The sequence below is a fragment of the Hylaeus volcanicus genome, chromosome 4, assembly GCF_026283585.1.
Source record: "Hylaeus volcanicus isolate JK05 chromosome 4, UHH_iyHylVolc1.0_haploid, whole genome shotgun sequence".
Taxonomy (NCBI): domain Eukaryota; kingdom Metazoa; phylum Arthropoda; class Insecta; order Hymenoptera; family Colletidae; genus Hylaeus; species Hylaeus volcanicus.
Window position 1 is genome coordinate 30299809 of NC_071979.1, and position 15420 is coordinate 30315228.

General features: G+C 37.3%; 3 protein-coding genes across 5 annotated transcripts in view; 1 reads left to right on the forward strand and 2 right to left on the reverse strand.

Moving 5' to 3' along the window:
- LOC128875812 (beta-TrCP) overlaps positions 1 to 6740 on the reverse strand; it is a 7662-nt gene extending 922 nt beyond the window's left edge. Inside the window, exons 1-8 of one of the 2 annotated variants that reach the window (XM_054121711.1) lie at positions 6083 to 6740; positions 2121 to 2355; positions 1859 to 2045; positions 1244 to 1700; positions 768 to 1141; positions 615 to 693; positions 381 to 531; positions 229 to 278 (exon numbers count right to left, since the gene is read on the reverse strand). In XM_054121711.1, coding sequence (XP_053977686.1) covers positions 268 to 278; positions 381 to 531; positions 615 to 693; positions 768 to 1141; positions 1244 to 1700; positions 1859 to 2045; positions 2121 to 2355; positions 6083 to 6136 — 1548 coding nt within the window. In that variant the 5' untranslated portion in view covers positions 6137 to 6740 and the 3' untranslated portion in view covers positions 229 to 267. Of the gene's footprint in view, positions 1 to 228; positions 279 to 347; positions 532 to 614; positions 694 to 767; positions 1142 to 1243; positions 1701 to 1858; positions 2046 to 2120; positions 2356 to 6082 lie in introns of both variants that reach the window. The other variant, XM_054121710.1, reaches the window with a different exon arrangement.
- A 152-nt stretch (positions 6741 to 6892) lies between these two features.
- On the reverse strand, positions 6893 to 8694 carry LOC128875814 (phospholipid phosphatase 5-like). 2 transcript variants are annotated; one of them, XM_054121714.1, is made up of 6 exons: positions 8137 to 8694; positions 7888 to 7993; positions 7657 to 7804; positions 7451 to 7579; positions 7182 to 7352; positions 6893 to 7116 (listed from the first exon to the last, which is right to left on the reverse strand). In XM_054121714.1, the coding sequence occupies exons 1-6, from the start codon at positions 8217 to 8219 to the stop codon at positions 6962 to 6964; spliced, it is 792 nt and encodes a 263-aa protein (XP_053977689.1). In that variant the 5' UTR covers positions 8220 to 8694; the 3' UTR covers positions 6893 to 6961. The 2 variants fall into 2 exon arrangements, with proteins under 2 accessions (XP_053977689.1, XP_053977688.1); XM_054121713.1 differs by having other exon boundaries at positions 6893 to 7128; positions 8137 to 8689.
- Positions 8695 to 8876: 182 nt separating this feature from the next.
- On the forward strand, positions 8877 to 15257 carry LOC128875810 (uncharacterized). The gene is made up of 4 exons (XM_054121706.1): positions 8877 to 9352; positions 9446 to 13874; positions 13959 to 14133; positions 14246 to 15257. The coding sequence occupies exons 2-4, from the start codon at positions 9495 to 9497 to the stop codon at positions 14467 to 14469; spliced, it is 4779 nt and encodes a 1592-aa protein (XP_053977681.1). The 5' UTR covers positions 8877 to 9352; positions 9446 to 9494; the 3' UTR covers positions 14470 to 15257.
- The last annotated feature ends 163 nt before the right edge of the window (positions 15258 to 15420 follow it).

Here is a 15420-nt window from a genome sequence, read left to right on the forward strand (position 1 = left end):
AAGAAAGAAAGAAAGAAGAAAGAAAGAAAGAAGAAAGAAAGAAAGAAAGTCAAGCAAATACAACTCAATGCAATCACTATGAATCTCTCTGTATAAAATATATCATCTGTAGTATTAGAAGTAATAATTTGTATAGCAATATTTTACAAATGATGCGTGAAATTTGCAATCTTTACTTTTCAGAACAATAAATACAACTAAAAATAAATTTCTATGTATAACACTTACAATTATATCACAATGAAGGAATCTCTTCTTATAAATGCGTCACTCGAATGCTGTAAAAAGGCGTTTATAATGTTAGAATATATTAATTACAGCAAACAAACCTTTTTCATCATACTTACGAGACGGAGATCTGGTAACTGATTGATTCGCACCTGATGCATTCATTGTTGCCGGTCCATGCGATACGCTTCCATTCGATGGATTGAAGTTGAGAAAATCCCAAATTAATATTGTATCATCATGTGACGACGATACTATCTGGAACTCGTCAAACTGAAGGCGAAATACACGTCCCGTATGTTCCTATGTCATGAAAGAAAGACATGTTATTATGATCATAATGAAATAATTTTACAGTGTTAAAATAAATATATAGAATATCTTACCACTAATGTACGTAAACAGAGTGAGTTAGCTAAAGCACGTGGATCTAAAGCTGCTACCAAGTCCCATACTTTTATTTTTCTGCAACATAAAATGATCAATATAATACAATTAATGTAATACGAAACACCATACAACGAAATCTCTATACTCACCCGTCATAAGCTCCGCTAACTATATGTTTACTATCAAATCTAATACATCTGACCAACTCTTCGTGTCCTTCCAAAACACGTAAGCACGCACCACATTCAATGTCCCATAATCTGATTGTGTTATCACTGCTACCACTAACTACTAGGCAGTCTCTATATTGTAAACACGCTATACCCCGTTTATGTCCGTTTAATGTTCGCACAAATTCGCAAGTAGATGTATTCCATACTTTAATAGTCCTATCACCACTAGCAGAAACGATATATTTTTCATCAAAATCAACAACATTCACTGCTGCCCTATGTCCAACGAGTACCCTTCTTAATGCAATTTCCGTTTGCGATGTCATGTCCCATACGGCTATTGAACGATCCTGAAAATAATCAGATAGTAGTAGTATTACCATTTTCAACTCGTACAAGTGAATAAGAGTATTTTGAAATTCATAATAAACATATTAAAAAGGTTTCCTGACCTTCGAGCAAGTGACCATCATGCCATTATTAAATCTGAGATGTAAAACTGCTTCACAGTGGTGTATCAATGTGTTAACCATTTCACCAGTGTTAGCATCCCAAACTCTTACAGTGCTATCAGAGGAACCAGATATTATTGCTTTGTCATCGTATTGTAAACACAGAACAGACCCAGTATGCCCTGTTAAGACCTTAATACATTGTAGCGTATTTCTGTCCCAAATTTTAATTGTATTGTCTCTAAGACCAGAGACTATCTTTTGGTCATCGTATTGCAAACAGTAAACACCTTTGGAATTTTCACTTCTACAGTTTATTCTTTGAAGATTAAATCTTCCCATTCTCCAATTATTATCTATACTATCAATATCTTTAACTATTTTGGGATAAAGAGATCTATAGAAATTGTGATTTGGATGACTTTCTCCTGGTCTCGGTTTGAATAAATACTGAATCCTAAAAGTAAAATGGAACCAAATTTCTGTAGTTTGCTGTGGTTGCAAAATTGTATATATATTGTATAATTTTGCTATTTGTTTAATTCTAATTTCATAAGATCTGTGTATTTGAACTGTTATATTTGTGCAATAGAAGAGTATAAAATATTAACTGACCATCCTCTCCTTTCGGCGAGACCTCTCCAAATCGAATCTGTCCGAATTTTGCGCTCGATTAATTTCTTCCAAAGCATACCTTCGCTAATTACTCTGTGCCATTCTTTACATACTAATTCTGCTGCAATTACTGAATCAGCATCGAGATATGAAAGAATACTTTCTGCCACGTGATCCAATCCTTTTTCTAAAAATAAATTTTTTTTTTTTATGAAAAATTGAATGCATAGATATAATTCATCACTGTAATAGGGATACTCACTTGGTAATAGAGAAATGAAATCTCTTTGCAACATTGGTTTCAAATAAGCATTGACATGCCCGTGCTGATAATGACACATTCGTGCTAATAATTGTTCAACAAAGTTGACTTGTTCTGGTTCGCTCCATCTCTCAAACCATTTCATACAAATTTCCCTCTCTTGTTCATGGTGATCAGATACTACTGTTGGCAATTCTTTCTTGCGAGTGGGATCATAGAGTATTGTTATCGGGCACTGGAAAAATATCATACAAGTTACGTATTGTATACAAATATAAAAAAAATATTTACAATTTAATTCAATTCAACTTGTGTTCATTAACAATTTTTTTTCATCGATTATCGAATGTATATTACATTACGAGGAACATGTAACAAATACTCACATATATTTATTCGATACATATTTAAATATTTCTTTGAATAGATCTATATTTTGAGTTAAACACCATAGAAAAATATTCGTAATCGCAAACCTACTACATGACAAACGTATCTTGAGGTGGAGCGTGGTACCGGGTTCTTGACCTCGGATAGACCACGCTCTCTTGCATGAACAGGACATCGAGAATACGTGCGGAAATAGATGTTGAAACACGCAATTCATTGATTTAATTTACAGTATTTTCTATTACAAAAAAAAATAATCAGCGAACAGAAGAAATAGGAATAAAAAAAAAACCAAAATGATAATCTTCTTTTAAACAAAAAATATAATCCTTGATTATCTACATTCATGAATCAAATACGAGAAATTTAATAAACTCGCATCAGCAGTAGTTTCCAGAGGAAAAATGTATCGAAGGACCGTGGCCTATGCTAATCTAATATTTCGTGTCTGACCTACTTGTTACGCTCCCCACCTCCACAAGCGAAAACCCTTATAATAGACGCATATCTTGTTAAGCGTTCTATTAATTATTTATGTAAAAATAACGTACAATGCAAATGAATTTATTAAAGTACATTGAAAGATTTCAACTCTGTACCATAATTTGACAAATTTTTAATTGCGTCATTTCTGACACTGAATCGGAGATACCATGTATTCAACACAAAATGTTATCCGAATGAGTACTTCGATAAGATAATAATACAATAAATCGATCGAAATTATTTCGGGAAAAATTACCATTGAAAAGGAAACAATCGTATCGTATTCATGTTGCTTCTTTTCTTAATTCTTTTACTTGTCAAAATATTACATATAAATCGATACATGTTACAATAAGATGTTTTATTTTATTAATTTCAAACTGTTTAGAATCAGCACCGACGTGCTTCCTCTTCAAAACGAAACTAAAAATGCAACTGGTCAGAAACTTGAAAGTAAGAGACTATGGTATTATCATGTGTATATGTATATGTATATGTATATGTATACAGTGGCAGAAAATGATCCTTCGGTTCGAGGTATCGTGATCACTCGACTGTAAAAGGTGGCATAGCAACATTGAAGAGTCCTAGCGACCGAGGAGTACCTCGATCACTTGAAAATGTTACTCCATGGTGCTCCCAGCGTAACGGGATCGCGAACTCGTGTCGAATCTATGTTCTTCGCATTTCTTTGTCTTTGCGTTGGTACTTATAGTCTGGCTATTTTCTAAAGCTTTCCAAGTACTTGGAATTTAATCACTCGATCGAGTAGTTGGATAAATTTCAAGTAAAATTCTTTCACTCGACAACCCAACAACCCAACAACTAAAAGAAAAAGCTGATGATTAATTTATTACTCATACATTCCAACTAATTCCAGTGTCGATATAGAGATAATTTGTTGATAATGCCAAAAAATCGCGTACTATCGAGTATTTCTGAAATACCTGTAATATTATCGCAGACCACTCGTACGAATATCAGGTTAGAAAAAGGAAGACTATCAAGGAAGGGTCTGCGAAAAGAAGATAATGTCATGCAGCTTTCAAGGTATTTGTTTACAGATCCTTGTTTTGATTCGCTTGACAACAAGTTTTACAGGAAAGTTAACTTTGCTATGCATTCAAAGGAACAAGACTAACCAAGATCGCGTGCGATTTATACCGTAAAAAGAGTATGCATCCGATATTGAAAGACGATTGTAAATTCGTGGACGTAATGCATCACTACCTCGTTGACCCTCGAGTACTCGTGTTTACTTTTTGTGGTAAATCTGGTTGAAGTGACTGCGATAAAAATTAAAAATGCAACGGTCGATGTAGTAGAGAGTAATATAACCGGAATGATGAGTCACTCCCAGTAAATACAAGGGCTATACATTTTTTAGTAATGCTACTGTAATTTTTGTATTGCCATGGATTGTGGATTGTTAGTAACACTAGACTTAAATTCACAAAACTTTTTTACGCACGGATTGAAATTCTTCCCTGTTTCGATATCTTAAATAGAGAGAACGGTCTATACATCATACTGGGTTCAGCCGTCAACTCAATACACGCATAGATCGCGTACTTAATTCTTCTTAAGCCCTCTATAGAAATCTCTTGGTATTAAATATTTGATTTTGTGTTTTTAATATTTTTAAATATATGTATACTACACACACGCACACGCACGCGCGCACTCAGCTCACACTCACGTATGTATATAAAACACACAAAAGTTCAGTTAAGACCAGTAGGAGGATAGAAGCCGGTCCAAATATTGTGTGCATAATTAGACATTTTTGGCTTGTACCCAATCGTGCGTACGAATCAATATTACTGTAATGCCGTACAATGGAAGATGACAATATTTTTCAAATCGAACAAACGTATTTATGGCGTGTAGATTATACTTTCGTTTTGGTATCACATAATTATCGACAAAGAGGAGACTAATTATCAAAAAATATAAAAAATTAACAAACATTATAGTAACATCGAGGAATTGGTCTCGTTTACGAATATTAATAATTCGCGTATTATTGGAGGAAATTAGTAGAAATACGAAAAATCTTCTTTAAGCTGAACGATAAACTGAAATGCAGGACTTGGCCGATTATTCCCTATTACTATGAATGTAACAACATAGATTATCGCAGGGTCGCGAAAGAAATGAACAAGGGTAGAGGATTGTAAGAGATGAAAGAGGAGAAAGGGTGAAGAGGGAGTTCAAACATTGATTATGTAGTATGCTGTTCTCAGAGTTCGCCAAGTCTAAAGATTAGACTTGTTTAAGTGATCTATCCTTTGTTCCGGCAACAAAGACGATTATTGCCGATCAAATTCAGTCATTAGCTATTAAATATAATCGCGTATAGTAAATTTTCATTTTCGAGTGAAAAGTACTGAATTTAATATAAAAAAAATAGACGAAAAGAATGAAAATGATACTATAAATTTAATAAGTGATATATCGGTTAAAGTTATTTTTCAAGTTACAAATAATCAACGTTTTTCATTTGACACTTTCGTCTTACATGTATATCGTTAAATGATGAAACTAACGAGACAATATATGATGTTGAACGGGTGCCTGTTTATGAAATGTATGTATAACATAAATACGTAAATATTTGTGATTCAAATTAATGCTAAACTGTGCAAACATTGCAGTGTTAGAATGACACGAATAGCGTATATCGTTCAAGTGCATTACACTTCTAATACATATTTTCTTTCATTCAGATGCAAGATAATAGAAGATAATAGATAATAGAAAATAATGAAAAGTGATACAATGTAGGCTTTCATCAAACTGTGATAACTGTCATTGATAGATACATGTAAATATACTTCTGATAAAAAGTTTAAAGAAATAATCACAATCATCGGCATGCGTGACAGTATTCGATCGAATCGTACAACCTCCTGCATACGATATATTTATCCAATTAATGATTCTCGGTAAAAAGCACATGTGATAAATGAAAAGCTTTTCAGGAATTAACAGCCGACCATGAAACATTAGCGAATTTCTCCGTCATAAGGAAACATAAGATGGCGGTAGAATGGCGGGTCAAAAATACTAATATATGAGCGTACCTGAGGATTCGTGTCTGTGTCGTCGATAATATTATCCGTTTCCATCTTCATCATTTTTAGGCGCAACTGGCACGATCTCGTTGATCTAGGTTGCGAGAAACAGGTCAATAAGTTCGAACGTTCTTAAAAAGGGATAAAACACCGTCGCGAACACTGGCGTTTGATGACTATTCAACACGACGACGACGCTCACGAGTCTTCGCCATGTACAGGAAGTTGAGACAACATTTCACCAACACAACAGCTCGTAAATAACTATGTCATTTCACGGTGGCGAGAAACCTGATTCAACTCTTAATTTACACGAAAAACGTATGCTGCAGTGTACTTTCTTCTATTTGTACGCAATATACAGAACCTGATATTAATTACTTTTGCCAAATTCCGAGATACTCGGTTGAATTTTGCAATTCGAAAAGATATGTACGATTAACCGCCAAGTTAAAAAGTTTAGCGAGAAACGCTAACACCAGCTAACACCATTGACTGAACTACTGCCCCTCTTTGACTGAACCATCTTGGTGGCGCACCATACGCAATACTTTCAAAATGGCGTTTATGCGCAATACTTCCAATTGCCTATCTTTTTGCGCATCTTTTAAACGCGCCATTTTAAATGATTTAAAGATCCTCATCTCTATCAAAATCATTCTATTCGGTGAGATTGATGTTTCATAACGGTATACAACCCTTGCATACAAACAAATATATATATATTTAACATTCTTTCACTGAAAATTTATGTATTGGTATTCTTTGCTACATTTATAAGTTATACATAATTCACGTATAAAATAAAAACATTGCGTATTCAAAATTTCAAACCATTATAATTTTCTTAATACTGCCGTTCATTTTTTTAAATTATTAATACACACATTAAATCCATTTGATCTGATCATTTCTATTCTTTGTATTTTCTGGTTGAACTTGAAGAGTAAGTACAGCATATGGTTTATGACATACTTGCGAGTCTAATGGTGGATAATAGTGTCTATAACACATGTACGCCAAAAAGTATCCTATTATCGAACCTGCAACCACATCTAAAATTTGAAGTATTAAAAAACTTATTTATACAATAGAAATACATGCTTACCTTGCCAATGATGATGATAATCGCAAGTTCTACTGAGTGCAATTACAAGAGCAATGCAAATTGGTAAAATAAATGCGCATAATTTCCATGCTTGCCCTTTACCAGTTAGGCTAAATGTATGTAGCTTACCAGCTATGTACAATGCGATGAAACCAAAGCTTGCAAATGCAACTGAAAAGTAAACAGTACCAAAGATGTTTTCCAACCTAATAGTAAGTATCCTTAATTAAAATCGATCTACTTTACTTTTCTTTTTAAAGAATACATACACGAAGAATGTCCACTGGGGAATGACTTTTTTCCATCTCTTATCGCTATTGGATTTCCATTACATTTAAAATCTGGATTTATTTTTCCATCGGGAAAACATCTCCAAAAAAAATCTGGTCTAGGACGACCTATGAGAAATATATGTTATCCAAGACATATATTATTTTGCACATTGTAAATAACACAGATACTTTCAAGTTCTTACCAACTATAAGTTTGATAACATCTGTAATTACACCATTGAATCCTAATGCTAAAGTTACGGATAATACAGCTTGATAGAAGTCAGTTCTGTTTTTATAAACTAAGAAAGCAAGAAAGATCACTATGGCAGGCATAAGGAATACAAGAGGCTACAAAGATATATAAATTAGTAATAATTAGCTAAAACATAGTTGTAATTTATATGTTCAGTCACTCGTATAAAATAGATTACCCATAATATTGTAGTGGGTACATATGAATCGGTTCTTGGATTTTTATATAACCACAATTCATCTTCGTGAATTTTTCTTGTAAACGGTTCTGCTTTCTCTAATTCGCTACGAACATAAATAAAATGATACCATTAAAAAGTACCTTTATCTTTTTTGTTGCAAATATCAACACGTTACTTTCATACCATGATCATAAATTTAAAACAAAAAGTTGTGTACACGTATAAATCGTTTGATCAATAACTTACATAAATAATCCTGCCAATAGAATCCGTAATAATACATCAAACCAAAATCCTGTCAACAAATCTGTACCACGTGCCATAGCCATTATTAATTTGGCTAAGTAGCAGCAATCATAGTGCTGTTACCATGCTTTTGTAAACAACGTTATCATGATACAAATTCCGATGATTCGTTATACAGGTGTGCAGATATGTAAACACTTGCACACTTGAATAACATTGATAAGCAAATTTATCGTTTATCCATTATAAAGTCATGTAAAAAGATAAAAGTCTACCAATTACTGATTTCTCATCGTCCACTTTCGTCAATGAAATGATCACAGTCCTTGTATAAAAATGAGTGTTTAACCAATCATTTACGAGATTCTCAATTTTTGTAACGGTTAATTAGCCATATGTGACGTAGTCGTACATATTTAAATAAAATATAATGTTGATAGTATAGAATAGAATATGTGACATTTCAATTGCACCATTTTGAATTAAATAACAACATTTGATTTGATCTTGCTTTGAAAATGGTGTATTCGTTTCTTTGTTGCATTGGGTGCACCCTGCTGTCTGCACCCCGAAAGCCCATCGCTCACTAAGCCGGTTCGTGAGCAATGGTGAGCGGTGAGCTGTGAACAGTGTCTATCTAGATCTTTGAGTATATTTTATCTAATATATTCAAAGGGCTACCAGGAGGGTTCAAGTGAGTCCAAATGCGAATTAAACATTAGTTTGGTTTATTTATCGCTAGCTGAGCATTCATTTTAGGAATAACAATCTGAATCATCAACCGACAATATTTATTCCATTCTCAGATAAAACTATATACTTCGTGGTATAGAGCGAGTGGTGGGAGCTGGTGAGAGCAGGTGGGAGTAGGTTGAACAGAACTGAATAGAGCTATAAGCCTTTCAAACGGCAAAAATCTATAATGCCGGATATGTTCGATGTTAGTTTACAATTGAGTTTTCGAACAAGTGTAAACACCTAAACAGTAATTGTTACTTTCTTAGCGAACATTTACGAACTGTCAAATGGTACATGAAACGAATCATATGCGGTATATCAAGTATCGTGACTGCCCTTACGGTAGCTATATAATTCTAGAATTGTGCGCCAAAAAACTTGTTACGTTGAGAAAACTGGATCAGGTATCGGGTCCAGATTTGAGTTCGTTTACGATAGCGTCCCTAACCTCTTTCTAGAATTGTATTCTTCGAAGAAGGTTTGTATTTTTAATCAGGAATGTATGTCTACTTTTTCAAACGTTTACACACAATCTTCTTTGAGAGAATAGTTTATTCTTAAAATGTGACAGGGCATGACACCGTTAACGAAAGATGACAAGGCACGCATAGTTAGCGAGCATGGATTATGACTCTGCGTCGAGTTGCGAAGGTCGTTTGAGAGATTTTGAAGCTTCAGAAGATTTCATGCGTTTAAGCGAACCACGAGAAATCGAACGATCACCTTGCAACGCGAATTCAGCATCATGGCATACTTTACGAGTCGTTGCCTCACAGTCGAAGCTCAATCCGGAGACAACGAACAAAAGCCTTTCTTCTCAGGTGATGGAATATTACCATAAATATTCTCAAAATGCAAATTTAGATCATTACTTTTCTTTACCTGCGACCAGTACATCGCCGGAAGCCGTTAAATATTATTACAGCATATACGAGTTGAATCCTAAATTGGACGTTCATAGACAAGACTGCATCGGAGAAGAATATAATTTGCGTTCATATGTGCCGAGAGAAAGAAGGAGATGGGTGAGGCCTCCTCTTATCGGTCAGTCTTCGAATACAGATTCGTCGACCAGATACGTTCAACCGTTGTCGAATCCTACATCTCCGTCGCCTGACTTAAAAAATGTTACTCCAGAAACAATTTTAGAAGAGAAGAATGAAAGCCAAGAAATTTTAACGGAAGCCATAGAACGTAAGATTTCTTCTCCTACTTCGAGCATCGCGTCTCATAAGCCACTTGAATGGGACAGTGGAGCAGATGTTGGTTACTGTAATATATTACATCACAATAAAGAGGATGACAAAAAATTAAGTACAATAGAACGTATGGCTTTAGCTAGAGGTTGTTCCGCTGCGTTAAGACTCGATCCCGAAGGTACTACGGAATCCGGGATCTCTGGAAAACTTACGGGAGTTCAAAAGAATTTTAAAGCACCCGTCACACCCGATGCCCATTCCACCGTTTTGTTAGGGTATGCTTCAGGATCGGAAAGCGAAATAGAAATCACTCCTATTGTGAAAAATCATTTGCCAGGTATAATAGCAGGAAACAACCTAAAGTCCAACGAAAGACCTTTCCCTAAAGAGTCGAAGCAACAAGGCGCTCTGGCACAGTATTTAAAAAAGGAGCAAAATCATGACATGTCTAAAACGTCGGTTACATATAAGATACCTTTTATGAAGCATTTAAACGTGACGCGGAAAGCGACAACCAAGCAAAATACAAATAAAGAAAACATATGTTTACTGACTTCACCTTTGAAAAAAAGCACATCGATGAACACGTTAGTTATACCGCCTTCTAAATTAACATTGAAAAGAAGTCAAAGCGAATTAAATCTATATGTCAGGGACAAAAATAGGGCTGCATTGCCATTAATATTTAACTCTTCGTCGTCGATCGCCACTATTGTAAATAAACCTTCTACTTGCGATAAAGTGATACAAACGAGTCTAAACGCTTACAGCCAAGAATCTGTAGGTGTTCAAGTTTCGGTTTTCGAGGAAGAGAAACCACCGTTACCAAAGAGAAGAACTAGTTTACAGAAGAGTATGACCTTGATTTTAAAAAATCCAAAAGGCACGTATAAAGTTCCAAATTCGCGGGAAAATCAAGAAGCAAGCGAAACAAGCGGTAATATAGTCAGTAAACGCGAGAAGAAAATAAGAGTCCGACGCAGCTGTTCGGAACCTTCGGAGAATGGATCCGGAATGGATACACAGACACCTCAGCCCGACGATGCCGAAAATACAACAGGCAGGGCGAACAGTTTCGAATACTTTCCAGGACATGTTTACGAAAACGTTCCAAATGGAGGCGGCAGCCACGTATCGTCTTCGGATACAGGTAGGTCGCAATCTACTCTACCAAACACGAGTTCTAGCATCAACGAGAAGCTGTGGGGAGACTCGGACAGTTTGGTGAGGGATCTGGAACGAAGCGTAAACATTCTAAAAAGCTTGGTCGACGCCAACAAATGCGATAAGGAGGTGAAAAAAAGACTGATACATCACGTGGTTAAGAGACTTATAACCGCGAAATACACCGACGATAAAATTGAGCATAATCTGGAGGATAACATTCCGTGGAATCCGGAGAATGCTAGAAATAAGGTGTACAGAACGGAGATACTTGAAGCTTTGACGAAGAAACATACTACCAGCGATTCATCGGCCGAGTGGAACACGCAAAAAGAAAAGGCGCGTGGACGCAACCCTACGGGAAATACGAGAGGAGGGTTGACGAAAGAAGTAAATCTGGGAAGCAGTAGCGATAAAATCGACAAGAACACGGATAGAACGGAGAACGATGGACGAAAAGCGAGAATGGGTCTCAGATCGGATGACTGTCATCCAAGTAGCAATACGCCCACTGATCCGGAGAAAAGCGAGAGCTCGGAATGCTTTTTCCCTCAACGGGGTCGCAAGAGTAACAAACTGCAGAGTATATTTTGCGCGAAAGAGAGGTGCAAAATGTCACGGGGAGATTCGACGATGACGAACAGCACGCCGCCCGATCACAACAGAATGTTGTTGGACGCGGTCGTTAACAATCGACGAACGGGCAATGTTGCTTCGAGCAACAGCGCGGAGCAGCAGGTCGATTGGAGGCTGCTCACGACGCTGTCCGAGAGACAGTTTGAACTGAAAAGATACAGCAACTCCGATTCCGGAGATTCCAAGTTAGTCAGCTACGCTGAAATGGAGAAGAGGAACCAGTTGATCTGGATTACGAATGAGATTAGTCACTTGTCCAATCTAAAGAAGCTTCTAGAGGAGCCGCGGAGATTGGAGAAACCGGCCAGGATGTCGCCCAAGAAATCCAAGTCGACAAACTTTAGGTCAAAATCGGTCGCGTCTAACGCACGAGTTCACGGTTCGATCAAGAAAGATGACTATTTGCGAACAAACGAATCGGACACGGTCGAGAATTCTGTAGAAGAGCCATGGTCTTCGCATTGTAACATAGCAACTTGTCAATCCCGCGGTAGACCAAACAGTGTGATCCGGCGTGTCAAAAAGCGGAATAGTTGCGCGCAAACGGCGACTAACGACATCGACGCTCATTCGAAGACTGGTGGTGAAATAATGTCTGCATCGATTACGCAAAATTCCACGATCAAGCTGGTAAATACTGGGGTACAAACGATTCCTTGGGAGACGTCTGCTATCCCAACCTTGATACAGTCAGAGATCGTGCACTACATCAAGTGTCCGGCTCACGACGCGTTGCACTTTCAAGACAGTTACAAACGGAACGTGGAAGCCACTCGGTGTCCAAAGCACTGTTCCATTCAGAACGTGGTAGCCGCTTGCGTGCGCTGTTTGCAGGAACAAAAAGACCAGTCGAACAGGATAAAAATGGTGCACGCGAACGTGGACCACTTTGGGGAGGAGAGTCCGGTCAACTCGGAAACTCCGTTGGATCGAATCAACGGCGAGAGCACGAGCTCCTCGGAGGTGGTTCTTCATCCTTGCGCGAGCAACGATGTCACTCAGTTGAAGCAGAAGGAGACTAAGAATCAGATAAACGCCTCGAAATCGAAACACACATGCGATTGCAGATGCGAGACCAAGAGACCGTTGTCCAAAGGATGTCAAACGTGTTCCATATCGCAAGGGGCAATCCTGGAACCTAGCAACATCACCAAGTGCGAGGAATGTCAGAAGAAAATGGTGTACGTGTTGGAACGAGAGGACGTGAAACTGAAAGGCTGTAGCTGTACTACCGTATGCGAATGCGAGAAAAGTCAATCGTCAAATGGACGGATACCGATTAGTTTCGGAGCGATCTATCGTCAGGATAGCAGTGGACGCGTTTCGAGCTTCGATCAAAATGCTCGCACGAAATCGTGCGAATGTTCGACCGACTGTTCCTGTGGTGACAGTCGCGAACCAGAAACCCATCACGCGAAAACTTTTTGTAATTGTCATTCGAACGGAGCAAAAGTTCAACGCAATATGACATCGACACATCGCTATGCTCACCGGACGGAAGCAGAAGATCGACCGACGCAAACGAGGCCTTATCGTGTGGCCAACGAGCAAGACGATGAAGCCACTCGGTATAAACTACAAAACAACTTGAAATGTGATTGCGAGAAAGATTGTTCGTGTAATAATAGAACAGTGAACAATGCTGAGGACAAGTCGCACAGCAGAAGCTACAACAGCAGCTCAGTCGTCAAACCTAATTACGCGAACGAAGCGAACCAACAACCCGCCGATTCCGATAGAGATTGCAACTATTGTCGTCGTTGTGGTGTAGCGTGTCATAATGCTAAAAAATGTAACTATCATGAAATGTACCCGAAACCGGTCGCGTATGAATTGTCATTCGCGAAAGAAGACGAAGAAAAGATCGATGGCTCGGCCGCGTTGCTAAAACTGTCATTACAGAGTCGTACCGTTAACGAAAACAAAACAGATGGCTGTGTCTGTAATATGGTAAAAAGGATTGGTCCGGATAAGAGTCCTCCGCAAAAGGATACATTACAGGTAAATATAGAACGTGATACGGGTTCATTGTAAAATCATTTTCTATTTTACGCTTCCATTAACAAATGTGTTTAACAATTCAAGGATTACTTGACCAGAAACAAAGCGGAATTCGTGAGCAACGCGGAAACACGTCGGCAATACATGTCAGAAATATCTCATCTGCGACTGTTACGCAAGGAGAAACGAATACAGTTGCTGGCGATGGCTAGTACGTCAAACGCCGTTAAATCATCGAAAGCGTCTTCCAAGCCAACAGGTAACAGGTTTTCGATGTCGTTCGACAAAGTAGTTTCATGTCAGTTTTAGTCGTAGCCTGTAATGTTCGATTTTCGTTAAATAATTAATTCTTTTAAAAATGTTTAATTTAGTTTACGCGCAGAAAAAAGTCAACGACGAGGAGATGAAAGAAAGGCTGAGGAAACGATATCTTCGATTGAACGAAGTGCGTCACAAAAGACAACAGCAGGAAAAGCAGGAAGAAGCGCGACGTAACAAACTTATGGCCAAAATCTTTTGCAAAAAGTTACAACAGAAGGTACTGAGAGGCCAAGTAGATTTGTCTCAAAGCGTTAGCGTTATATCCAACATGTAACGTTAGAGAGATGTTTGCGTTTACATAATTTTATGTCAATTAGCGAATCGTGACTCGGCGATCGGGTAAGATTATAGAGAAACGCGCAATGTATTTTGTCTTTCGGAATAACAGTATCGTTAAAATTAAATATTTCGCCTTAGTAACATTTTTACAATTTTCGCTATACAGGATAATATATACTAAAACCGACTTAACGTTTACTTTTTTCTCGCCGACGTGAAAATTAATAATTTTAGGCGACTCGTGGACATACAAATCTACGATATGGATTTATGCGTATACGTATCGTGTAAGCACACGTGTTTGTTGTGTGTGTGTGCGTGCGTGCGTGCGCGCGCGTGTGTGTGTGAATCGGTGAAATAGAACGTTTGATGGTCTAAAAGTATCAATTCTCGGAGTATAGTGAAGAATTGAAGTATTATAATGCGTTAATTTTACAAGATTTGTGCCTAGTATCTACGATATTCATATCGAATTTAAAGAAATTTGTCTTGCCAAGATATTTTCCTACGATAGATATATTTGGGAAACGTTGCGTGTATTAAAATGTTGTCCAAGTCTGAACGTTGAAGAAGTGTTCGATCGAACTGAATCGCTCGTTCATGTGAAACTGAGATGCTTTAAAACGACGAAAGTAGTTGTTAGTACCTGAATCACAGTACACAATCCTTTGTTACTTGTAAGACTTAGATAGTATAGTCCCTTGAAGTTTTATAATATTTTACCCTTTTGTATAACGATTATAATCGTTTGGTTATTCAGAATAAATTGAATCTGTGCATGAATCTTTCTCTAATTCTTTTACGTTTCGCGATGGCGAGTCCGAAACATTAACGAGATTTCATTATCTCGTCGAAGATGTATGTAGTTTCTTTGAAACACAAGATACATTGAATAGCATTTATACAAAAAAAGTTACAAACTATATCTTTTCGCATTAGACTCCAA